At 41.6% G+C, this 27229-nt stretch overlaps 1 protein-coding gene across 1 annotated transcript; it reads left to right on the forward strand.

Annotated features, from left to right (window-relative positions):
- Positions 1 to 20449: 20449 nt before the first annotated feature.
- LOC120065841 (repulsive guidance molecule A-like) lies at positions 20450 to 26656 on the forward strand. The gene is made up of 3 exons (XM_039016889.1): positions 20450 to 20540; positions 23016 to 23533; positions 25952 to 26656. The coding sequence occupies exons 1-3, from the start codon at positions 20462 to 20464 to the stop codon at positions 26654 to 26656; spliced, it is 1302 nt and encodes a 433-aa protein (XP_038872817.1). The 5' UTR covers positions 20450 to 20461.
- Positions 26657 to 27229: the final 573 nt, after the last annotated feature.

Consider the following 27229-nt stretch of genomic DNA (forward strand, 5'->3'; position numbering starts at 1 on the left):
AAAAAATCATTACCCGCTCCCACTCCTCTCTGCTTTCGAGCCTCTCCAGTGGGCACCATCTTTTGAAGTTGGGCCTGCGGAACGCCTATCACCTGGTTTGGATACGGGAATGGCATGAGTGGAAGACAGCCTTCAATGTGGCTAGCGGACACCACGAGTACCTGGTTATGCCGTTTGGTCTGACCAATGCTCCCGCAGTGTTCCAGGCCCTGGTCAATGATGTGCTCCGTGACATGTTGAACTGGTTTGTTTGTCTATCTCGACGACATCCTTGTTGGTTCAAAAGCATGTTCTCCATGTCTGACAAGTCCTCCAGCGTCTCCTGGAGAACCAGCTGTTTGTTAAAGCGGAGGAATGTGAGTTCCATCATTCCACTATCTCATTTCTGGGATACGTCATTGCTGCAGGGAACATTCGGATGGATTCTGACGAGGTGAGAGCGGTGGTGGATTGGCTCCAACCCACATCCAGTGTTTCCTGGGATTTGCTCATTTCTACCACCACTTTATTTGGGGCTACAGCACCCTGGCCTCCCCTTCTCTGCACTCACCGCTCCCAAGGTTCCGTTCATGTGATCCCCAGCTGCTGACCGGGCGTTTCTGTATCTGAAGCACCGTTTCACCACAGCCCTCATCCTCATCCATCCGGACCCGTCCAGTCAGTTCGTAGTGGAGGCTGACTCCTTGGACATCGGAGTGGGGGCTGTCCTGTCCCAGCGTTCTATCCAGGACCAAAAGCTGCTTCCCTGCACTTTCCACTCCCATTGTCTCAATTCCACTGAGAGGAACAATGACATGGGAAATCGGGAACATCAGGCAGTCAAGATGGCGCTGGAGGATTGGAGGCACTGGCTTGAAGGGGTGCAACATCCATTCTTAGTGTGGACCGACCATAAGAATTTGGAATATCTCCGCACCGCCAAGCGCCTCAACTCAAGGCAGGCTCGTTGGACTCTGTTATTCACTCAATTCTATTTTACCATTGCCTACCGCCCTGGGTCCAAGAATGTGAAGCCTGACACCCTCTTCCACCTGTATAGTTACGCTGCTAAACCACCTGACCCTGAGACCATCCTCCCTACCTTCTGTCCAGCTGCTGTCTCAGATTCTGCCCGGTCCTGGAATGGGCTCATTCCTTTAAAATCACCTGTCATCCCAGCTCCCGTCGGACCCTGGCTTCATCTGGCAACATTTGTTGGTGGCCCACCATGGTTCCGGACGTCTCCACATTCATCGCCACCTGCACTGTATGCGCACAGAACAAGACTCCGCGGCAAGCTCCGGCTGGCCTCCTTATCCTTATTGCCCCTGGTCCCTTATATCCCTGGACTTTGTCATTGGTCTCCCTCCTTCAGATGGCAACACCACCATCCTTACGGTGGTGGATAGGATTTCCAAAGCTGGACATTTCATTCCCCTTCCCAAGTTACCCATAGCCAAGGAGACGGCCCAGCTTATGGTGCAGCACGTCTTCCAGATCTATGGACTTCCGGTCGACATGGTCTCCATGGTCTTCTTATCCAGGTTCTGGAAGGCATTCTGAACCCTCATTGGGTCATCGGTCAGCCTGTCCTCCGGGTTTCATCCCGTCCAACAGCCAATCGGAGCGAGCCAATCAGGGCCTGAAGACTACTCTTGGCTGCCTCATCTCTGCCAACCCCACCACCTGGAGCCAGCAACTTGTGTAGGTGGAGTACGCTCCCAACTCCCTTCCCTGCTCAGCCACTGGACTCTCGCTCTTCAAGTGTCCCTTGGGTTACCAGCCCCTGCTCTTCCCTGAGCAAGAGGAAGAGGTCAGCATACCCTCAACCAAGTTCTTCGTCCGCAGCTGTTGGCGTACCTGGAAGAAAGCCCAGTCCACTCTTAAGACCACCTCCAGGTATCGGCGACAGGCAGATTGCCACCAGACCCCGGCTCCATGCTATCGGCCCGAGCAGAGGGTATGGCTGTCCACCTGTGATCTGCCCCGCCGGGCAGAGTCTCAAACATTCCCTATATCTGTAGTCTTTAGCCCCATTGCTGTTTGTCTTCTGTTGCCCCGCACCCTCCCTATACATCCCACTTTCCATGTGTCTAGGATTAAACCTTTGTCTCACAGCCCTTTGTCTCCTGTTTCCAGATGTAGATAGATGTTGCTTCAATATATCCACATAATTTTCCTCCCTCATGATGACATCTATTTTGTGAAGTGCACCAGTCCCTCCTGCAGCAAAGCACCCCCACAACATGATGCTGCCACCCCCTTGCTTCACGGTTGGGATGGTGTTCTTCGGCTTGCAAGCCTCCCCCTTTTTCCTCCAAACATAGCGATGGTCAATTGTGCCAAACAGTTATATTTTTGTTTCATCAGACCAGAGGACATTTGTCCCAAAAGTACAATCTTTGTCCCCATGTGCAGTTGCAAACCGTAGTCTGGCTTCTTCCTTGCTAAGCGGCCTTTCAAGTTATGTCGATAGGACTCGTTTTACTGTGGATCTAGATACTTTTGTACTTGTTTCCTCCAGCATCTTCACAAGGTCCTTTGCTGTTGTTCTGGGATTGATTTGCACTTTTCGCACCAAAGTATGTTCATCTCTAGGAGACAGAACGCGTCTCCTTCCTGAGCGGTTGACGGCTGCGTGGTCCCATGGTGTTTATACTTGCGTACTATTATTTGTACAGATGAATGTGGTACATTCAAGCGTTTGGAAATTGCTCCCAAGGATGAACCAGACTTGTGGAGGTCTACAAGTTTTTTGTTTTTTTTCTGAGGTCTTGGCTGATTTTCCTTTTGATTTTCCCATGATGTCAAGCAATGAGGCACTGAGTTTGAAGGTAGGCCTTGAAATACATCCACAGGTACACCTCCAATTGACTCAAATGATTAGCCTATCAATTAGCCTATCATAAGCTTCTAAAGCCATGACATCATTTTCTGGAATTTTCCAAGCTGTTGAAAGGCACAGTCAACTTAGTGTGTGTAAACTTCTGACCCACTGGAATTGTGATACAGTGAATTATAAGTGAAACAATCTGTCTGTAAACAATTGTTGGAAATATTGCGTGCGTCATGCACAAAGTAGATGTCCTAAACGACTTGCCAAAACGACAGTTTGTTAACAAGAAATTTGTGGAGTGGTTTAAAAACGAGTATTAATGACTCCACCTAAGTGTATGTAAACTTCTGACTACAACTGTACGTTTCTGTTTGTCTGTTGCCAGTTCATCTTGTCTTACCAGCGTGTTTCCCGATTCTCCTGCTCTCAAGTTTGTTTATCTAGTCTTCCCAGATCTGACCTATCTGCTTGTACTGACCCTGAGCCTGCCTGCCGTTCTGTCCCTGTTTGACCCTGCCTTGGACTACGAACCACTGCCTGCCCTCGACCTGCCCTTTGCCTGCCCCTTTGTATAATAAAAATTCTGAGTGTCAAACTATCCCACCTCCTGTGTCTGCATCTGAGTCGTGATACAGATGGCTTCCTTTCATTGATCCCTGTATTCTGAACCCGTTCTCTCAATGTATTCTAGTCTGTTAACAAAATTTGAATTGAAGGTACACCATTATTAAAGGGATGGCTTAAGATAAATGTACTGAAAACCCTATTGAATGAAAACTCCACGAGAATCTTTTGGCTAGCCAGTGGAAGGGTTTTCAGTGGTTGAATTAAATGTATTCAGCGCACGCAAGGGAACCACGCCTACAAAGCCCATTACGCACCTGCAAAAGGTAAGTCTGAAAATCAACTACTGACAAGTGATTAGGAAAGGCTCGTGTCGGTTAGGTGTCTGTTTCCTATGTCTGAATCGTGCCCTTTATGCATTATTCAGAAAATGTTGTTATTTCTAGATCTTCCTCTATTAAAAGCCATTGCAATATATTACAGTTTCCACATAGTCTTTAGCTGTCTATTGAAAGGTATTTTGTTAGAGATTTGCATTAGTAATAGCTTGGATAAGCATGTCAGGTCTGATTATTTATGATTCATAATGCAACAGCTCACACAGATCAGAGTAGAAGACTCATATTTATCTAGTCGTATTCTGTGGATTATCTGCAGTCACCATTCAAGGTAGGTTCTGTTGACATACTGTCTGTATTGCACAGCAATTTCCCCTCTCATGAATAACAAATAATTATCTCTTTCACCCACTTATCATTTGTGCAATGTGTACTAACATTTGGGAAGATGCAATATGAATGTTTGATAAAAATGCAAAATCGCAACTCAGGCTGTTTCTATGACAACGAAGCCGAAGATGGGCATGATATCAATGTCTGTTGTTAATTTTGGGACTCTCAGTAAACTCCTTTCACTCATCTGTACTGAACAAAAATACAAACACAACATGAAACAATTTCAATTATTTTATTGACTTACAGTTATATAAGGAAATCTGTCAACTTAAATAAATTCATTAGGCCCTAGTCTAAGGATATCACATGACTCGGCAGGGGTGCAGCCATGGGTGGGCCTGGGAGCCAGGCCAATCAGAATGAGCTTTTCCCCACAAAAGTGCTTTATTACAGACAAATACTCCTCAGTTTCATCAGCTGTCCAGGTGGCTGGTCTCAGACGATCCCGCAGGTGAAGAAACCGGATGTGGAGGTCCTGGGCTGGTTTGGTTACACGTGTTCTGCGGTTGTGAGGCCGGTTGGACACATTGCCAAATTTCCTAAAACGAAGTTGGAGACAGCTTATGATAGAGAATTAAACATTGAATTCAACTTTAAATTCTCTGGCAGCAACTCTGGTGGACATTCCTGCAGTCAGCATGCCGACTGCACGCTCCCTCAACTTCAGACATTTGTGGCGTTGCGTGACAAAACTGCACACTTTAGAGTGGCTTTTTATTGTCCCCAGCACATGGTCAACTTGTGTAATGTTAAATCAGCTTCTTGATATGCCATACCTGTCAGCTGGATGGATTATATTGGCAATAGAGAAATGCTCACTAACAGGACTGTAAACAAATGTGTGCACAAAATGAGAGAAATAAGGTTTTTGTGCATATGGAACATTTCTGGGATCTTTTATTTCAGCTCATGAAACATGGGACCAACACTTCACATGTTTGTTTATATTTTTGTTCAGTATATTATTTAACTGAAGACCATCTAAGATACATTCTAAAATATGTGAAAATTGGCAGCTCATCTAAATGTGGGAAATTATATTCCATGTCCTCAGAAAATTAGGATCTGCCCTCCATTTGGGAGACATTATGCAGCAAGAAATGTACAAGGCAGCTGTTTTATTGAGATAAGCCTCTGTACTGTAGAATACATTAACAAGACCAAACATGCAAATCGAAGCAGGTCTGTTGTTCTCCAACTCACACTGCATTGCAATGTTTTGACAAACCACATGCATTATTCCAAGGACCATACTGTTCACTGGGTTGGCTCTGCACTTACCAATGTTGCTCATGGTCATTAAGTTTGATGTGCAGTGTCATTCAGTCTGATTATCTCTATTTGGTATCAGGACTAATTATACTTGCGGTCCATGCACATTCCCTAGTCCGGTTTGGTGCATGTCTAGAATTAAGGAGTGCACATAATTCTCATTGGATCAGTGTCTGGGCTTTAAAAAAAAGATTATCCTTCCCTGCCTAGAATGAGAATGTGTTTTTTATATATAATGAGGGTGTAAGCATTCTACTCCATAACTCTGTGTAAGGTTCTGCCAATTTACGGCTTTCCTGCATTCACATTGTTATAGACTACGTCTGAGTAATTATATGCACTGCCTGCTTTCTACATATCCCTAGCAAATAGACTTTTCACTCTCACTTCTCACTATCAAAGACAATGACACACACCCTCATTTCAGACGTCATTCATCTAGGCTATGGTACCTTTTGAGTCCTATTTTATTTGAGTTTGTACACCAGCTGTGATGTGAAGACATGGAACTGCCTGTTTTAATTTTTCTTTGTTAGCACCAGTAAAGTAGCTATCTAGCTACGTAAACCACGCCGCTCTGCAAACACTTTTTCTCCGATGTTGGTTACAAAGCATTACTTATTTAAATTAGGTAAGAGAATATCATGTTACCATTGGGGTATTAAAATGAGAGAGTTAGGGTGATGTCACCCTATCCCCTTAATACAAGTGTTTTTGACACGGGGGAGGGGACCAGTAACTTTATGATCAAACTTTATCAATGTAGAAGAAACAGGCCTTTTTCATAATTTGGTAATCATACTTTGATCTGGTTTCATCCAAATATCATCCAATTTCATGAAAAACATTATTTTGACTGTTCATGACCTTTTAAACGCTGTGTGAAAGAGAAATTACATTTTTTATTTCAGTTGGAGCAACAATCCCACTGCTTCTCGGACAGCCATGACAAATCCATCTGGAGTATGTCTGCAAAATGCACACACACCTCAGCAGATATTCAGCTCACTGCCCAATTCACTCTTGGCACCTTGTTGTTATGCTAGCTAGGTAGTAAACAGATGGGCCGACCAGCCCTTTGGCGGTCATAATGCTACAATCCCTTGCTATTCAAGTCAATGCAAACACTATTTTAAAAAAAACATCTCTTTAATCTGTTAGAGGCTCTGAATATTTATCTCTGTACCGCTATAATCTCCTAAACACTTGTTCCGTTAATACATAGTTCAGTGGTCAATTTACCTCTTTAAGTAACATATTACATCATCCACGTTTTGTACAGTGCCTTCAAAGTATTCATACCACATGAATTCATCCGCATTTTGTTGTTACAGTTCAAAATTGTTTCAATCGATTTTTGTCTCACCCATCTACACACAAAACCTCATAATGACAATGTGAAAACATGTTTTTAGACATTTTGCACATTTATTGAAAATGAAATACAGAAATATCTAATTTACATATTCACACCTTTGAGTCTAGTTAGAATCACCTTTGGCAGCGATTACAGCTGTGATTCTTTTTGGGTAAGTCTCTAAAGAAGGCATCAGCATGCTTCGGTTCGAACTCGGCTAGGCGAACCGAATGAGTGTGCTTGCATACCCCCTTAATAGACCTTTGCTTGAAAAATTAGAAAAAAAGCGGCAATAGTACTGTTTGTCCATCTTGAGATGCCTAGTCAAAATAATCTGAATTAATTTGAAATAACTCTCGAAATCTGGTATTCGTTTTAACATTTTTGCAGAGGAGATCTTAGTCACACAATTTTACGTCTAAGATGTTTAGTGCAGTATTTCTCAAGTAAAAGAATGTGCGTGAAAATGAGTTGTCTCTAGTTGAATGACAACAACCACTTCATTGAAGAATCCCTACTGTTGACCAACAAAGAGGCGCAGACTTCGGCTTCCGAAAAGCCGAGAAAAACCTTGGCGAAGACCAGAACAAACAATCAACAAAATGGCATTATAATATATACACAAACTGTTCCGAACTTTTTCGGATGTGTAGCTTTGCACATCTGGACTGTACAATACTTGCACATTTATTATTTTTTAAATTCTTCAAGCTCTATCAAGTTGGTTGTTGATCATTGCTAGACAAGTCTTGCCATAGATTTTCAAGACGATTTTAAGTCAAAACTAAGTAGGCCACTGAGGGACATTCAATGTCGTCTTGGTAAGCAACTCCAGTGTAGATTTGGCATAGGGTTTTAGGTTATTGTCCTACTGAAAGGTTAATTTGTCTCCCAGTGTCTGTTGGAAAGCTGACTTAATCAGATTTTCCTCTAGGATTTTTCCTGTGTTTAGCTCTATTCTGTTTATTTTTTATCCTAAACAACTCTCTAGCCCAACTCAAATGTGCAGGTTGTTAAAAGACCTGTATTTATGGGAAAGATGTTTGAAATGGTATTTTGTTTTTAAATGATATTGTAAATTGGAATGGTAGAGTTTGTCTTTCGTGGAGTTATCAGAATTGCATGGGAAGGTCTGCTCAATCCAAGATTACAATTGATTACAGCATTAACCCAAAAATGGAGGAGGCAGGTGGCAGCGGGAGGAGGTCGGGAACTGGTCTGTCTGTCCAATATAAAGGATAAAAACTGGCAGAGGAATAGAAATAGCATAAATAGGAAAGTATACCAGTTTTATTTGAGGACCAGGATGTTGACAAAAGAGGGAAGAGATTTTTGATGTACCTATTCCATAGTACAGGGTGTATGAGTTGATATCTTGACGCAAGATTCAAGACTTGGTGCTTTTCAGCTAAAATTATTATATAGAATTCTTGCCTCCAACAAAATGTTGAATATTTAGGGCATACAATTATTGAAGCTCTGCAGATTTAGTTGAGGATACAGAATCAATAGATCATTTATTTTGGTATTGCCTCAGGTAGCCTGTTTCTGGTCTCAGGTTCAGGAATGGCTAAAAATGAATAACATTGATCTAAAATTGACCCTAGAAATAGTACTGTTGGGAGATCTGTAGAGACCGGGTCAGTCAATTACGAATATACTAATACTCTTAGTTAAAGTATTTATCTTCAACTCGCAATCTGTGGATTCTATTCGATTATATAGGTTGAAATTGTATGTTAAACATCACGGCATAGTTGAAGATATATGATGCGTAGAAATTCGAAGAGGGTGGCCAGCAGAGATAGGTGGGATGGGCTGAGGGAAACTGAGAGTAGAGATGTGAAATTGGAGACAAGTGGGAATGGAGTTGCTGTGCGGGGGACAGAATGACGGTCAAAGATAAAAGTTTTAAAAATTAAGTCAAAATAAAACATAACAAAAAGTAAGTTTGAATGACACTGAGGGGCAGTGTTGTTAGTTAAGGCCGGTTTGCCTGAGGCTGATGCCGTGCAGGTGTTTGTACACATGCATATACACCCACACTCTCATTCAAATGCACACATGTACACATACGCGGACAGACACACACGTAAAAAGTGCCATACATGCACTCAAACATATTCGGTTGACCTTGCTGTTATGATTGTTATCCATGATGTCTTTTGTTTTTTGCATTGTTGTTTTCTGTGTTCCTTTTTATTTCTCTTTTTTCGCTATTGTTAATTTAGTTGGTTGTCGGGGGTGGGGAATGGAATTATTGAATGTATAATTTTTTTCTCGGGGGGAGGGGGTCACAGATGGTTGAGGGGCAGCTCTTGGGGAACTGTGGGGGAATCTTGGAGGGCTGGTATCCTGGCAGTTGGTGGATCACTGGTTCGGTTCCCCATTTACGACCTTGTGGGAGATCTGTCGACATGCCGTTGAGCAGGGCATTGATTCTTGTTGCTTCTGTGTGTCGCTCTGGATGGGAGTCTGTTAGATGACTAATGTGATGTAGTTGTTGAGCGGCTTCACTGTAAGTATATTGTATGCTTTAAATATTCAAAAAATACTAAATTAACTCCCTAGACGATGGCAAGCAAACCCATAACATGATGGAGCCACCTCCATGCTTGAAAATTTTAATAGTGGTACTCAGTGATGTGTTGTGTTGGATTTGCACCAAACATAACACTTTGTATTCAGGACAAAAAGTGAATTTCTTTGTCACATTTTTTGCAGTATTACTTAAGTTCCTTGTTGCAAACAGGATGCATGTTTTGAAATATTTTTTATTCTGTACAGGCTTCCTTCTTTTCACTCTGTCATATAGGTTGGTATTGTGGAGTAACTACAATGTTGTTGATCCATCCTCAGTTTTCTCCTATCACATCCATTAAACTTTAAAGTCACCATTGGCCTCAAGGTGAAATCCCTGATCGGTTTCCTTCCAAACCGGCAACTGAATTAGGAAGGACGCCTGTATCTTTGTATTGACTGGATGCATTGACACCATCCAAAGTGTAATTCATCTCTTCAATGGCATTTTCAATGTCTGCTTTTTTATTATTTACAAATCTACCAATACAAGGCATTAGAAAACCTCCCTAGTTGTGTGGTTAAATCTGTGTTTGAAATTCACTGATCGACTGAGGGACCTTATGGATAATTGTTTGTGTGGGATACAGAGATGAGGTAGTCATTCAAAAATCATGTTAAACACTATTATTGCACACAGAGTGAGTCCATGCAACTTATTATGTGACTTGTTAAGCAAATTTTTACTCCTGAATTTATTTAGGTTTCCCATAACAAAGGGGGTGAATACTTATTGACTCAAGCCATTTCAGCTTTTCATTTTTAATGAATTTGTAAACATTTATAAAAACATAATTGCACTTTGACATTGAGGTATAGTGTGTAGGCCAGTGACACAAAATCTTAATTGAATCCATTTAAAATGCAGGCTGTAACAACAAAATGTGGAAAAAGTCAAGGCGTGTGAATACTTTCTGAAGGCACTGTAAGTGACACATTTTAAAAATGTGGATGGCTGTATTCTCATTGTTTTTGTTCAATGACTGGTATTAGGTGAAACTTAACATTATGAATGTTTTGCACCTATTTGCATTTCCGTGCACACAAATCAGAATCTGGAGTCTCCCACAAGCAAAAACAGAACGATGGCTAAGAATGTAAACAAACCTGTATCCAAACAGAGGCTGTCATCACAAGCTTAGATTTATGAAAAGTTCTAATGATCAGCAGATCAAATAAATACTTTATTAAAAAAAGGTTCTTGTTTGTCATGCAAGCCTTTATTTTTGATTTGCTGCCAAATGCAAGGGAGGCACTAATAGGGTGCAAAATTGTTGTGATCTTAGCCATGTGTGGGGCTGAAAAATAACTTTAAAAACAAACCCTGACATATGACGTTCTTGCAGTTGAACTTTGAACATTAGGAAGACCGGTACTATTTCCTGTATATCTCTCTGATAGAAATTAAAAACATTGAGAGGAAGCATTCACCTAACAGTGACATTGAAGGACCCATATTAATTACCCTGGTTGTTTACCTTCTGTCGCCACCATTGTTTTTTCTTTTGTTGTCCCCTTAATGACCCCAGTCTATTCTGTAAGGCTGATTATCAGCTACAGCCAAGGTGACATTCACACACAAAATGTGTTTTAAAGATATAATTTATAGAGATAGAATATTGTCTGATATAGCAGTATTTACTCATACCACCTTACATACACATTGTGTCACGTTCCTGACCTGTTTTCTGTTAGTTTTGTATGTGTTAGTTGGTCAGGACGTGAGTTTGGGTGGGCAGTCTATGTTTTGTGTTTCTATGTTGGTTTAATGGGTACCTGATATGGTTCTCAATTAGAGGCAGGTGGTTTTCATCTCCTCTGATTGAGAATCATATTAAGGTAGGTGGTGTCACATTGTTTGTTTGTGGGTGGTTGTCTTCCGTGTCTGTGTATGTTGCGCCACACGGGACTGTTTCGGTATGTTTGTTCGTTCGGTTTTTGTGTAGTCTATTTTCCTGTTCGTGCGTTCTTCGTGTCATGTAAGTTCGTTTGTTCAGGTCTGTTGACTACGTTTGTTATTTTGTAAATTCTCTAGTGTTTCGTGTTTGTCTATCATTTAAATAAATTCATTATGACTGCATACCTCGATGCGTATTGGTCCGACCCATGCTTCTCCTCTTCGGATGAAGAGGAGGAGAGCAGCCGTTACACATTGCAAAAGTGTTTCATATATATTAGCCTGACCGCTCCAACAGCTTATCTGCCACAACCTTTTGTGTAAAATAAATTAGATAAAGTTAAAGTGGAATCAGAAATATTTCCCTTTCAAAAGTGTCAAAGCGACACATTCAGAAATGTAAGACAGAATGACTGCTACTGTCACGTTCCTGACCGGTTTTCTGTTATTTTGTATGTGTTTGACGGTCAGGGCGTGAGTTTGGGTGGGTAGTCTATGTTATGTGTTTCTATGTTGGTTAAAGGGTGACCTGATATGGTTCTCAATTAGAGGCAGGTGGTTTTCATTTCCTCTGATTGAGAGCCATATTAAGGTAGGTGTTTTCACATTGTTTGTTGTGGGTGGTTGTCTCCTGTGTCAGTGTCTGTGAATGTTACGCCACACGGGACTGTTTCGGTTTGTTTGTTCGTTCGTTTTGTTTGTAGTCTGTACTGGTTCGTTCGTTCTTCGTTACGTGTAAGTTCGTAGTCCAGGTCTGTCTACGTGCGTTTGTTATTTTGTAATTATATGGTGTATTTCGTGTCAGTGTTCGTCTTGTCAAATAAATCATTATGAATTCACACCCCGCTGCACTTTGGTCCAATCCTTGCTACTCCTCTTCGGATGAAGAGAAGGAGGAAGCCCGTTACAACTACAGGGTAATATTACTTTGAAAAAGAACATGGTTTGTTCATTATGGCTATCTTTGGGTCACAGGTATATAGATTCATTGAATAAACATAAGAGGAAGTCTAGTAGACAGCATATAACCATTTGATTCCTTGCCACTTTTTTTACATGAACAAATTGGAAAATAAATGGTTTCGCCAGTATCAGGAGGCTCATGATCTCCTTTCCTGATTATTAATAGGAATATCCTGAGCCCTGACAGTTTGAGCCTTACAAAATCCCATTTTCACCTTCATTTTCTATTTCAGTGGCTGGAGTTTTATGTGGGTCTAGACCTGACAGACTTGGTACAATGGATTAAATGAAACATAATGACATTTGGGGATTATGGGAGGGGAGCCAATGGAAGGCTTAATTGATCATTTCTTTCACTCTGGGTAATAATAGTTACATGACTGATTGCATTTAACATTTTAGTTATTTGGCAGATTTTTATTTTACCTTTATTTAACTAGGCAAGTAATGTTATGAACAAATTCATATTTACAATGACAGCCTAGGAACAGTGGGTTAACTGCCTTGCTCAGGGGCAGAACAATAGATTTTTTCCTTGTAGGCTCTGGGATTCGATCTAGCAACCTTTCGGTTACTGGCCCTACGCTCTAACCACTAGGCTACCTGCCGCCCTGTTGTATCTAATTTGTTCTGAAACAATGACGGTTGAAATGCAATGAGCTTGACATCTTGATATCTCAACACAAAAAATACAGTGGGCCTTCTATTTTACAGTGGGCCTTTATATTTTTGGTAGAGTGTCTATCTACTATGTCAGTACAGTACTCATTCTGCAAAACTGCAGTCTGTCATACTGATGTCAACTGACTATTTGTGTTAACTGACCATACTGTTGCAGAGAGGCAGCCCCCCCCCCCCCCCCCCCCCACACCAGCTGTGTTTGAGACAGGGGGCCAGCATCCGGCACTTCTAAAGCCATTATTTTCACACTGGGGTAGCAGCCTTTCATGTGTGAGCTGTTACATCAATGTAAAAATTCTTCTTCTCAATAGCCATTAGTGAAGGGCAGAACTGAGCTGCCCTACACTAGGAAACTGCTCAGGGATTTCACCATGAAGCCAATGGTGATTTTAAAACAGAGTTTAATGGTTCTGATATGAGAACTGAGGATGGCTCAACAGCATTGTACTCCAAAATACTAACCTAAATGACAGAATGAAAAGAAGGAAGCCGGTACAGCATAAAAAATATACCAAACATTCATCCTGTTTGCGACAAGGCACTTAAGTAATACTGCAAAAAATGTGGCAAAGAAATTAACTTTTTGTCCTGAATACAAAGTGTTATGTTTGGGGCAAATCCATCACAACACATCACTGAGTACCACTATTCATATTTTCAAGCATGGTGGTGGCTGCATCATGTTATGGGTTTGCTTGCCATCGTCAAGGACTAGGGAGTTTTTTAGGATAAAAAAAAGGATTACAGCTTTAAGCACTGGCAAAATCCTAGAGGAAAACCTGGTTCAGTCTGCTTTCTAACAGACACTGGGAGATGAATTCACCTTTCAGCAGGACATTAACCTAAAACACAAGGCCAAATCTACACCGGAGTTGCTTACCAAGATGGCATTGAATGTTACTGAGTGGCCTAGTTACAGTTTTGACTTAAATCGACTTGAAAATCTATGGCAAGACTTAGCAATGGTTGTCTAGCAATGATCAACAATCAACATGACAAAGCTTGAAGAATTTAAAAAAATAACAAGGGGCAAATATTGTACAATCCAGGTATGCAAAGCTCTTGGAAACTTACCTAAAAAGACTCACAGCTGTAATCGGCGCCAAAGTGCTTCTACAAAGTATTGACTCAGGGGTGTGAATACTAGAGGTCGACCGATTTATGTTTTTTTTAAATAAATTTTACCCCCTTTTCATAGTAATTACTAACAATTGGATACTATCTTGTCTCATCGCTACAACTCCCGTACGGGCTCGGGAGAGACGAAGGTCGAAAGCCATGCGTCCTCCGAAACACAACCCAACCAAGCCGCACTGCTTCTTAACACAGCGCGCCTCCAACCCAGAAGCACCAATGTGTCGGAGGAAACACTGTGCACCTTGGCACCTACCTTGGTTAGCACGCACTACGCCCAGCCCACCACAAGAGTCGCTGACAAGGATATCCCTACCGGCCAAACCCTCCCTAACCCGGACAACACTAGGCCAATTGTGCGTCGCCCCACGGAACTCCCGGTCGCGGCCGGCTGCGACAGAGCCTGGGTGCGAACCCAGAGTCTCTGGTGGCACAGCTAGCGCTGCGATGCAGTGCCCTAGACCACTGCGCCACCTGGGAGGCCAATTTATGATTTTTCAATGCTGATACCGATTTATTGGAGGACCAAAAAAACCTGATACCGATTATTTGGACAATTTTTATATATAAATATATATATATATATATATATATATAATATTGACAATTACAACAATACTGAATGAACACTTATTTTTACTTAATATAATACATAAATAAAAATCTATTTAGTCTCAAATAAATAATGAAACGTGCAATTTGGTTTAAATGCAAAAACACAGTGTTGAAGAAGAAAGTAAAAGTCCATATGTGCCATGTAAAAAAGCTAACGTTTAAGTTCCTTGCTCAGAACATGAGAACATATGAAAGCTGGTGGTTCTTTTTAACATGAGTCTTCAATATTCCCAGTTAAGAAGTTTTAGATTGTAGTTATTATAGGAATTATAGGACTATTTCTTTCTATACCATTTGTATTTCATTTACCTTTGACTATTGGATGTTCTTATAGGCACTATAGTATTGCCATCTGTATCTCGGGAGTTGATAGGTTTGAAGTCATAAACAGCGCTGTGCTTGAAGCATTGCGAAGAGCTGCTGGCAAACGCAGGAAAGTGCTGTTTGAATGAATGCTCACGAGCCTGCTGCTGCCTACCATCTCTGTCAGACTGCTCTATCAAATATCAAATCATAAACTTAATTATAATATAACAAAAACACAGAAATACGATCCTTAGGTCATTAATATGGTCAAATCCGGAAACTATCATTTCGTAAACAAAACGTTTATTCTTTCAGGGAAATATGGAACTGTTCCGTATTTTATCGAACAGGCATCGCATTGATTATTTGCAATGCAGGACAAGCTTGTTAAACTAGTAATATCATCAACCATGTGTAGTTAACTAGTGATAATGTTAAGATTGATTGTTTTTTATAAGATAAGTTTAATGCTATCTAGCAACTTACCTTGGCTCCATGCTGCACTCGTGTAACAGGTGGTCAGCCTGCCACGCAGTCTAAGTGAATACTTGTGTAAATGTGATATTTCTGTATTTAATTTTCAATAAATTTGCAAACATGTCTACAAACATGTTTTCACTTGGTCATTATGGGGTATTGTGTGTAGATGGGTGAGGGAAAAAAATGTTTAATCAATTTTGAATTCAGGCTGTAACTATATGAATGCACGTTGTCCCCAGAAGGTCAGGTTCAGATTGATAAATGTGATGAACTCAGAAATGTTGCACTATCTACAGTATGACATAGTAGCTGTCCAAGAGATGCAATATATTTCTCATGTTTGACATGGCACTCAATGCACAAGTTTATGACACCATTTGAAGAACTGGGCTACTTTCACTGACATATTTAGTGGTTCATGTCCGGTAATATGTTCAGATTCATAGGCTACCTGTTTCTGATGCCAGCCCATGCTGGGTATTTTTCTATCTAGCTACATCTGGAAAGAAGGCATAATAGCCTACACCATTGGAGCTTAGCAAATGTCTGTCCCATGACTCAGTGATATGGTTAACTCCAATCACCTGTTTGATAGATTTTCCTGATCACAGAGCGGTTGAGGCAGTGAGAGCCTTCTCCCTGGAGGGATGGGGTTGGAGCCCGGCCTTGTAATGGCTCTCTGGGAGGGGGTGGTCTGGTCACTCTGCTTGAGTTTGATCCTAAAACACAGGTGCAGTGTAATTCCCCTATTCCCCCCTCTGTCTTTGAATCTGATCCATCCGTTACCTTCCCGTTTCTAAATTTGGCCATATCCAAAGCTAGTTTTTAATATATAATATATAGTCATGTTGGATTTGGATCCAAGCTCTAGTCTTGCTGTGCTACAGTACTTGCGGTTTCCCTTTCTCTTTTAATCTCGGTGAAGTGAATGGTAGGCTATTTTGGCATAAATGTCAAATATTGCCAAAGTTAGCCTACTAAAACAGAGTATGCATCATTATTATTGCCATTTGATAACATAGTGGTTATAGTGTAGTTATTATAGTGTAATACAGAGTGGTGGGAGGTACGAAATGTGAAGGAGGAGCATGAATCTTAGTTATTGTGGTTTATTAAAATTAGTTGCAGCAGTTTATGCATAATATTTGGAGAATAAATCCCCAGTCTAAACACTCGCAAATTGCCTGAAACGGCGCGAGGTGTCGGGGGACTGGAGAGGGGTCCCAGCGGCGTCATGTAGAACCGATCATTGTCTCTCACACTTTCTAAGTATCCATTACACAACAGTGAGCAAGGAAAGGAGTCGGGCCAGAGATATCAGCAGCCCATGCGAAGCAGCAGCGGTGCCCGGAGGGCTCTTCCTCTCAACGTCAACGAGAACCAACTAAACTGAGAGCAGGAATACAAGCGTAAAGATGAGAACAACTGTTAATTATGGTCATATTTTATGAGACGTGAACGTTTATATCGTGGGAATGTTCAGTCAACGGAATGAGGAAGAATAGTATCCAAGTGTATGAGAATCAATGAGTTGATCGGGTGCTCCATTTCAACGCGAATTATTGTGTGCAAAAAATCACTTTGATTTCACACTTCTTATTTGAAACACCATCGAAGGAAACCATGAATGGAGGTCGGCATTTTACACCAATTTAAACAACGGTATATGCGAAACATTTGGATTACTTTGCTGCACAACACCTATTTTGGGTGGAATTTCGGACTCGGACTTCTCGCCTTTTCGCTTTCCTTGCGTTCAGCAGCTAAACTTGGAGGGATCCATGCAGTCGCAAAGGTTGGTATTGGTCGTTTCTCAACAGCGAACAATTAAGCTATTTACAGAGTTTTTCCAGGCAAAATTCCAACTTTATATTTTCGTGGCTTCTCATAATATTTCTGTCAATGGGTCATTTTATTTTGAAAATGATTGTGTTTTTGACAGTGGACTATAGGAGACTACTTCTATTGTCAAGCGTAATGGTAATCCATATTGTGTGTTGATTACCCTTATAATACATTTGCCCGGCATTGTGTGCTACAGACTTTCTTTACATTTTTTGTGGCAAAAAACGGCAATAGCCTACATACTACAAAAGTGAACATTGCAAGTTGTCCAGCTGTAATAACATGTTTTAAATGTTATTAGGCCTATAAGCATTGACATAGGGTATGGCATTGCTACACAACTAGGCTACTTGTATAGCCTAAGGTCTATGGGTTATTGTAAATTCATAATGGTCTTAATATGATTCTATTAGACAATATCGTTGGCTTCTCCTCTTTCACAATGCTAAAATCAAACCCTTTACGAATGCATTATTCAGGAAAAAAATGGAATTGGAAACCTATCAGAAAACTTCCAATCGACCGCCTATCATATTTGTGTTTTGAATAAATAAAACATAGAACATGGGCTTCTTTATTCGCTGTGATAGAAAGGAAATGGGGTGGTAGGCCTAACAATGTTGATGACTGACTGACAGTTGTGGGCTACAGTTGCACTAAACCGTCAAATAATAGACCTGTGCACACATTTAATGACAGATCAACTTGTCCCGGTACTCATAATGCCATGTGCGTTTGTCATGATGTGAGGTTTGATATCTAGAGTTAATACAGGCGCCATCTGTTGGAACGTGTGAAGTATCTTCACCCGGTGTCGTATAAGCCAGATCATACAGTATGTGGCTATGGGCCAGATGCATTATCAGTATAGGCCTATCTCCCCAAAATATATAAAGAAAACATTTGGAACGCTGTAGTAATTTTATGAATTTAAATCGACATTTAGGTCTAGGTATTTTAAGCCTAAGGATTTAGCCTACGTTTATATTTCAAGGTCAGTGATGACTAAAATGAAATCAAAAAATAATTTTGGCCAATGAGACATCTATTTGTTCTATGGACTGATTTAGCTTGGGGGGAATTTGGTTTTAGCTGGCCTTACAGGAGGCATTACATGGGGGCTTTATACTGTAGGTCCCCGTTGAGATGTGATATTGTAGGCCTACAGTGAGATGTGATTGAATGTTCTACAAGTCGAGGCTACATGTCAGTTACCACACTACAAGTCTAGGCTACATGTCAGTTACCATACATTGTTAAGCAATCCAAAACATCTTCCAGTCCTTACAGAATATAAGTATGTTAAGAAATAAAGCACTATCAATGTAATATCACTCAAGTGGCTCATCTAAATGACTGAACACATCCATGTAGTTTCAACAAACTATGCCGTTTAATCTGGTTTAATAATCATATTCACTTATAGCCATTGTTCTATCTCTTTCCAGACAAATAGTTAGTCTGGATGGTGTTTGGGGTTTTCCAGTAGACTAATGCTCCCAGGTTTTTTTTATCAACCCCAATAGACTAGTATAGCCTACACAGTATGTATTTATGCCTACAACTTCTTAGCTGGATATTATTCTTAAGTATTCTCATTGAAGTGCAATGGTGCATCAACATGTTCAATGTCTTAGGGCATCAGCCACCTTAATTGCCTGACATTAAGGATTAAAAAAATGGATCAACATGGTCAGACATATTTTACACCACACAACAGACTTGACTTGCTTCAGTGACATTTCTATTGTAGACCCACAGAGCAAACAGTGTTGTGTAGAGCAGCATTGTACTGATGGGTGGTTGATCAACAGGTGTAGTAGTTCTTCATACAAGTCCTGGTGCATAGTGCCTCTTCATTATCCAAATCATGACATAATGTATATAACTAATAGACAGACAAATAAAACATTCTTAATGAACATCTGCTTACTTGTTTCTCAATTGTTTGCTGGCTGGCGTATGTTTTCTTTCAATTGTGATTTCATAAAGATGTTATGTATCATGTTACTAAAAGGTCAGTGCAAAGCATCAATGTTTGCTCCAATTTAAACCATAATAGCCTTCTATGTGTTTGTATCATCTGGATGATCAAATACCAACTATTGTGTTATGGAGGTTTCATTGACAGTGCACCAACCAGCGTAATATATCTTACTAGTTATTTGACACAGCTAAAAGAACATGTTTTGCTTGAGTACCTTTTTTGAGAAGAAATGTTATTATCCTTTTTTGCTGTTTATCTCCATCTTAAATTCAATTTCAATTCTACACAGATTGTCATGAATAACATCTGACAAGAAGTCAATCATTTTTGTAGGGAGTTAGTTTATTTAATCTAAAAGTCTTAAAACAGTGTTAAAAAATGGTTTGCAATGACTTCCCAACACAATATTAGGTAGGTGTTCCTAATGTTTGGTATACTCAGCGTATAATCAGTCATGTTATCATTGATTATGAGTCTATTAAAGAAATGCCACAAAGACATAACACAATGAGTCAATAATACAGTATTCGCCTAAAGGGGGTATAGCCTACATGCTTATAAGTGGTAACTTTTGACATAGCCTATTTGAAATTGTCACGTTTCATTTGTCTTTTGTACTACTAGTAGCATGGTTAGCAAGGTTAAAATGTTTCATAATGGACTATAGGCTAAGTCAAGGCGCAAGAGAAGTGACATTCACCCATGCAGGCTAACCTCTGCCCCAACATAGATTTACGCAACATAGAAATGAATTTATTAAGGTTAGCGTGTTATGTAGCAGCAAAGCAAAACACTTTTGTTCCCATCAAACTGTTGAGGCCCAACGTGCTATAATGAACAAATCTACACGTTGAGTTGTAATTTGAGACTCGGGAGGGGCCAAAGGCTTTAACAACGGCTCCTCATTGGTCCAGTGAGTAGTATAAACTGCACCTTCTTGACACTCCCTAAATTCAAGATCGATTGCCAGCTTTTACTGTTTGCTGAGGAATTCGAGTGCATTGAATCCGCTCCTAGAAAGAGGGCGAAAGTTACTTCGAGATTTCGAAACAAGTACTTGATCGGGGACATGACTGCATTACGTGACTTCAGATCTCATGTAGCCTACTGCTCCGTGTTATTCAACAAGGTAGACGATAGGAATATCTCCTAATTCATTTTTCTTCCACCTTCTTGATTTGATTCGACCAGGGAGAGGAGAGAAGTGCGACCCCGTGCTGGATGGACGGTTATGGGGAAGGGAGTAGCAGGACCTTCGGCGCTTGAAGTCGGCAAGATCCTTGTTTTGTTTCTTTGCCTGTTTCCTTCTGGTAAGACTTTGCAATCGAGATACTATTTAAATCATGCGTGTTAACTGTATTAATATGATTATTATCTAGTTATTACAACCCTTGTTTTGCCCTATGGTAACCATTTGCAGCTCACATAGCTTAAACAACCTGCCAGATGGATGTATAGACATGTACCTACATTATTTGTCAAACAAGACAATTATTTGGTTTATCAACAAAAATGGAAGACTAACTTTATAAATTGCATGTCAACACAGGTAAAAAATATAATGTCAGAGTCCTGTGGAATCGACAGTGTCGGTACGAACCGCCAATGGTTTCGCGTTTCTTGTGCTCCATGTTGTGGTGGTATATTCGTAATAAAATAAATCGTCACGTAAGACTTTTTTGTTTCTATTGAATAATTTTACACAGCTCAAGCCTATGCTACTCAAGCTGTATAACCCCGTAGTTGTGTTATGTTTGGGGGGAGGGGATAGGGTTTACGCATTCTAACCCACTTTTCTAAAGTAACCTAACGGTACTTGCCTTTTTCTTTCTCTACCCGTATTGCGTCGGTCTAAAGAAAGTAAAGACAAATAGTTCGGGAAATCCATGAATCCCAGATTCCCAGGCGGTTAGCTTATTTTTGTTTGGATGAATAATGAGCAATTCGTAACCATGCTTAGGTTATTTATTATTCGACCTGCATGGATCTTTCTAAGCAAAATTAAAACACCTTGATATAACACGGGTTATAATGGTCTTACTTGAGCCCTTCTTTTTTATGAGATGCAGAAATAGCCTATCTCCATGGCCTCGTATAAATCAATTTGCACATTTACCGACTTTTATCAGTTTCTCTTTTACCGCCAAACAAAAAAGTGATAATGCAAGTGCTAGTTGTTGTTGACGTTTATTCAAGATTAAGATTAGTTTATTGCCACTTATCAGATACGTGATAATAAATGCCCTTTGTTGCTGGGACTGGGAGGAGGGAGTGGTGTGTGCTGTGTGGGGGTTGGCATAGTTGTGGTGGAATGGTAGAGTCATCAGTATTAGTAACTGAAAGTGTGACTTCAAAGTGTTGTATAGTCATTGGTCAATAAGTTCTGAGGGAACGTTTGGTGCAGCAAAGTTACATGTAGACTCGTCCTAAACTGAAGTTTGTTTATTAGGGTGAAGTTAGGAGATCCAATTGTATTGGTATTTGCTTTGAATTGCATCTATTCTTTCCTATGTAACCCCCCCTCCCCCCATACCATGCCACCCAAAGCAACTTACATTTCAGGTCATGTCATTTAAGTCCTGAGGAATGCCTGTTGGAAGTTGCATTACTCTTTGATTAAGGCCTTCTGCAATGGACAGGTGGATATCTTATATCCAGTTTGACCTGTGGAATGGTGAGGCCTCTCTTCTGTTCCGCTCTCTGGTCCTGGAGCTAGTTTCTTTCCTGTCTGAACCCCCAGCCCCCCCCCCCCCCCCCTCCACGCCACAATCCATTGCTGATGAACAACCTGATCCCCTTACACAGGGCAAATGTATGACTGCTGGTCTCTTCACAACAGCAACATTGCCTTCATTCAGAGCCGTAAGAGTACCCCCTCTCACAATGGCTCGCACAATCTCATACCCCTTCCAGTTCACCTCAACAATAGCTAAATTCTCAAACTAATAATTTCCTCACTCCGTTCTGGCTTTTAGCCATGCAACAGGAGGTTGTAGTATAGATGCAAACATTAGGTAGCTGTGAATTTATGCCGTTAACACTTCTGAGTAGCTTATTTTGACTAATTAATGAGGTGTGTGTTGGTGCTTTTCCTAATGTAGCCCCCAATGTCCCTGTTGAAATCAAATTTGTATATTTTTTATGACAAGTTTACATACCATGTCTCCCACCAATTTTTTTTTTAATGATGCATGATCTTTTGCAGATTCACTGAATCTCTTGGAAAAGGTAAAACTCACTGTGTGCTGTATGAAGTCTCAGAGCAGACTTGATTTGTAATGAAGTGTGCATACACATCCCACTGGGCATACACTCGTTGAATCAACGTTGTTTTCACGTCATTTCAATGAAATTACATAGAACCAACATGAAATAGATGTTGACTTGATGTCTGTGCCAAGTGGGATGATGGAGTTGGCAAACTGCAGCCACTTGGAATCCACATATTTGGTGGAATTTTGGTTTTCGTTACACTTGAAGTCAGAGTTATTTGTTGGAAATAAATGCTCAATTTGTCTCGAGACACTGAAAAAACATGGAAGAACTCAAAGAATGCTGCAGGGTTTTTTTGGATTATAGGAGTCTAAAGACTGGCCATTGCATAGGTGATTGTTTAAGGGTTTCAAACACACAGATAAGACTGTATAACACATACTTTTCCTGTTTGTTTAGTACATTAATTGTTCGACACAATGTTTAGTGATTGGATGAACAGTCCATTGTGGGTATTGGTTTGCCATTGTTGTGTGATCTATGATCCTAATGTTTTCTTCTCCACTCTACAGTGAGTCTGCAGTGTAAGATCCTCAAGTGTAACTCAGAGTTTTGGGCCTCCACCTCAAGCTCTGGCCCGGAGGAGGAGTTCTGTACGGCACTGCGGGCGTACAACAACTGTGTACGCCGCACCGCACGCACTTGCAGAGGCGACCTGGCCTACCACTCAGCCCAACATGGCATAGAGGACCTCATGAGTCAACACAACTGCTCCAAGGAGGGACCTACAAACCAGCCTCGAGCCCGGACCCCCGCTCCACCTCCACCACCACAGCTACAGCCTGACAGCCAGGAGCGCTCCGATGGGCCGGAGCAGTGTCACTACGAACGCAGCCTTTCTCGCCATTCCTTGCCACCCAACTACACCCACTGCGGCTTCTTTGGAGACCCACACCTCCGTACCTTCAGCGATGACTTCCAGACTTGCAAGGTGGAGGGAGCCTGGCCACTTATCCATAACAAATACCTGTCTGTTCAGGTGACCAACACACCTGTCGTGCCTGGCTCCTCTGCTACGGCCACCAGCAAGGTGAGAGGAGCCGCTACATCTCTCTATCATATTGAATCAATGTGATATTGACTGTATGTTGGGTACAGCACAGTTACAAAGTGTCTGGTGATGCTTGACATTGCTACTGATCCAAGTATTCTGTGATTATTTCATTGCTACAGACTGAATCCTTGAAAAACTACTCTATTGAAGTAAAATTTCACAACTTTCCTTATCACAGATATACCAACAGACTTTGCAGAACGTCTGATAACACTGGTCTTCTCACCACTGTGGAGGAGTGTAGACATGCATCTAAGTAGAGAACAAAAAGATAGCAAAAAGATACAGGTAACTGCCAAAATAATGGAAACACTTGAGTAAATGAAGGATACAAAGTATATTGAAAACCGTTGCTCGAACACAGGTGTGGTTCCTGAGTTAATTAAGCAATTAACATGTCATCATGCTTAGGGTCATGTACATAAATGCTGGGCATGCAGGCCATTATTTTGGCTACCATGGCCATTTTAGGAAAGGGAAAGTTTTGTTGTCTCCTGAGCAAGGCTGCTACTCCTCTATTTTGCCCTTTTCTCACTAAAGAAAGCCCTTTCAGGTAATGGGAGACAATATTTTTTTGCTTTGTTTGAAACACTGAATGGAATGTTGTTGGACAAATTGTACTGCAGTGATTTATTTGTAAGAGCTCTCAAATCAAGAAATATTATCTTAAGTAAGACCTTCGTATGTAAGAGGTTGTGGGCCTCTTTAATGTGGCCAGAGAAGTAGGAGCAGCCGTGGGAATGTTTTACTGTGGACTCTGGTTAATGTTAGGATCAGTTCCATCGCAGACCAATAGGCAATACACAGAACAATTGTTGGGATCCTGATAAGGTTTACAAATTATATGCCAGTATTATACCCGCAGTATAAACATCATGTGGACAGCCAAGTCGAATTTTAGGCCCACCCTATGTGTAGCAGTCTATACCCTAGCATTGTGTGTATGTTAGTTAGAAACTGTTGTTTTAACTAAGTGCTCAAGCCATGCAGGAAACTGCAGATATTTTCTGCACATTAGTTGGCCCTGATACCTCATAAATTATCATTGTTTTGTTTCTACAGTACATTGGACGGCCTGGATGGCCACCACAGAAATGTATTTCATTAGAACATGAGGTGAAAACAAAGATCCCTAAGCATTTCTAGTCTGCAAAGTCACTTAATATTAGGTCCACATTTGGTATGATTTTGGCAGTCGTGGCTGTGACCAATAGGCCTCCGTGCACTGTATCCCGACTGCAGGGTTTACACTGACATTTTGTCCTCAATCACATAAAGAGAGAGACCAATTTTCCATCATCAGACCTAATGATGCACTTTCAGCATTCTGGCTTTTTTCTGTGTGCTTAAGGTAATGATATTTTTACACAGCTGTACTTGGAAGCAAATTACACAGCTTTTGAAGTTATTCAGTCTGGACAAAGGGAAAACAAGGCAGAAGCCTATGCCACCTGTACAAACAAGACTGGGTATTGCTGTAGCTCTGTTTCATATGGGCTCCTGCTGCAGTGTATGAAATGGTCTGTTATATGCACTACCTTCATTCAAGGGATGGGTTGATGAAACAGTTTGTTTCTTTATGCACAGGGGTTTTGTAGAGGTTTTTTCATGTTCTTAGATCATGTTATCCTTCGAAAAGAGGGGTCAGTGGCAGGTAAAAAAAAAAACTTTGGGGGATTGTGGGGTGGGAGGGTTGGGGGCTGGGTTGGCAGATGACTTGACTGGGTAATAACAGGGCATTTTGGTGCTCTACTTCCCGCCCCTGCCCCCTATTTGAGATCAGAGCCTATCGGCTGTCCCAGGGTCACTTCTGAGACAACGGCTCACTGGCGTCCTAATGAAATCATGCAAGCAGAGAAGTGACCAGCCTCAGTTAATTAGCCACAGAGCAGAGCACGCTCTCCCCTCCTGGCTCAGTGCCACTCCCTGGAGCACAGTTCTGGGGTTCACAGGCAGGTTTTTCACCACTATGAATGGCTCGTCTTTGTGTCTGCACACTGAGGCCCGATTTAACATGGCCTATACCCGTGTTTTCTGAGAGCGTTTACTTTGGCCTCCCCATGTTGAGGCAGAGCTGAAATGTGACACTGAACTGGGGTGGTGGTGTAGATGGGTCTGCATTATACAAACTACTGGTGTTCTTAATGCCAAAGCACAAAGATTCCCCTCAGTCATTTGGGTAGCCCTACCTCTAACTTGTCCACATAAACATGTAAATATAGAGGTTCCATACAGTTTTTTAAAATTCAACTGCTGTTCAATGATTTAATAATTTGATGTCTATATGTACCTTGCTATTTTCACCCTCAAAAGGCATGACACGTATTGAAACATATTGGCTATTGTTGTGCTGACTGCAAATTCTAATCTTCTCCCCTCTCTCACTCGGTACAGTTGACAATCATCTTCAAGAACTTCCAGGAGTGTGTGGACCAGAAGATGTACCACGCAGAGACAGACGAGCTGCCTGCGGCGTTCGCCGACGGCTCCAAGAACGGTGGAGACCGCCACGGGGCCAACACGCTGCGCATCGTGGATAAGGTGCCTGGGCAGCATGTGGAGATCCACGCACGCTACATCGGTACAACTATCGTGGTCCGGCAGGTGGGCCGATACCTGACCTTTGCTGTGCGGATGCCAGAGGAAGTAGTGAACTCTGTAGAAGACCGAGACAACCAGGACCTGTACCTCTGCCTGCACGGCTGTCCCGCCAACCAGCGCATCGACTTCAGAAAATTTAGGGACCGTGCTGTGGAGGGTCACGGCCCGGTCAAGAGCAGGACGGGTAGCCAGTCCCATGGGTTTACCTATCAGGCTGCCATGGCCAAGTGTAAAGAGCGCCTCCCAGTGGAAGACCTGTACTTCCAGTCTTGTGTGTTTGACCTGCTTTCCTCTGGGGACATCAACTTCACCATGGCTGCCTACTATGCTTTTGAGGATGTGAAAATGCTCCACTCCAACAAGGACAAATACCACATTTTTGAAAAGGATGCTTTTGGGAGTAATGCTGCACCGGGGGGATCAGATATGTTCTCGCTAGTCCTCCTCAACTGTCTGGCTATGTTGTTGTGGATTGAGTGCTGCTGGGTTCATCTATAGTGCCCTGCCAACATCATCCTCATTATGCTAGCTGTCAGTGGGTGTAAAACAGTGCCCTCACCGTGTCATACTTCACCTCTACTGCTCTGTTCTCAGTGGCTGGTGGCCAGTGTAGACAGCAGGGCCGTCCATGCCTCTGAGGGGATACAGCAGCTCATTTGCAATCAAACTCATCCCAGCCCATGGTCTCATCATTGTTGTCATCATGTGTTGACTTACATCTGGGGGAGAGGTGAGCTCTCTGTGCTCCCACCTATCATTGCGTTCATTTAGCTGGTTTAAGGACTTGTCCTTTGATTAAAGGAGCAGTGGTGAGAGAGGAGAGCCCAGGAGCCCCAGCACTTTGGATATCCAGCTGGGATTAAATCCTACATTCCCACTGGGACTGCATGCCTATGGGAAGCAAGACGAGATGATCTCTTACAGAAAGAAGAGTTTGCTGATCTCCTCTCCTCACTTGTGCCAAGCCAGTGGAGCTCTCTGTGGCTCATGGGTCTGGGCTAGAGGACATGACAGGGGCTTTTGTTAATGTCTGTCCAGAAGGAGCTCACTGTTTGATGAGTTTCCAGCTTT

Source organism: Salvelinus namaycush, chromosome 21, assembly GCF_016432855.1.
Source record: "Salvelinus namaycush isolate Seneca chromosome 21, SaNama_1.0, whole genome shotgun sequence".
NCBI lineage: Eukaryota > Metazoa > Chordata > Actinopteri > Salmoniformes > Salmonidae > Salvelinus > Salvelinus namaycush.

What these genes read in the sequence shown, in the direction of transcription:
- LOC120065841 (XM_039016889.1), top strand. Translation starts at nt 20,462, where the DNA reads ATGGGGAAGGGAGTAGCAGGACCTTCGGCGCTTGAAGTCGGCAAGATC. An exon ending in TCTTTGCCTGTTTCCTTCTG is followed by an intron (nt 20,541 to 23,015) that starts GTAAGACTTTGC and finishes TCCACTCTACAG; the next exon opens with TGAGTCTGCAGTGTAAGATC. An exon ending in CTGCTACGGCCACCAGCAAG is followed by an intron (nt 23,534 to 25,951) that starts GTGAGAGGAGCC and finishes CACTCGGTACAG; the next exon opens with TTGACAATCATCTTCAAGAA.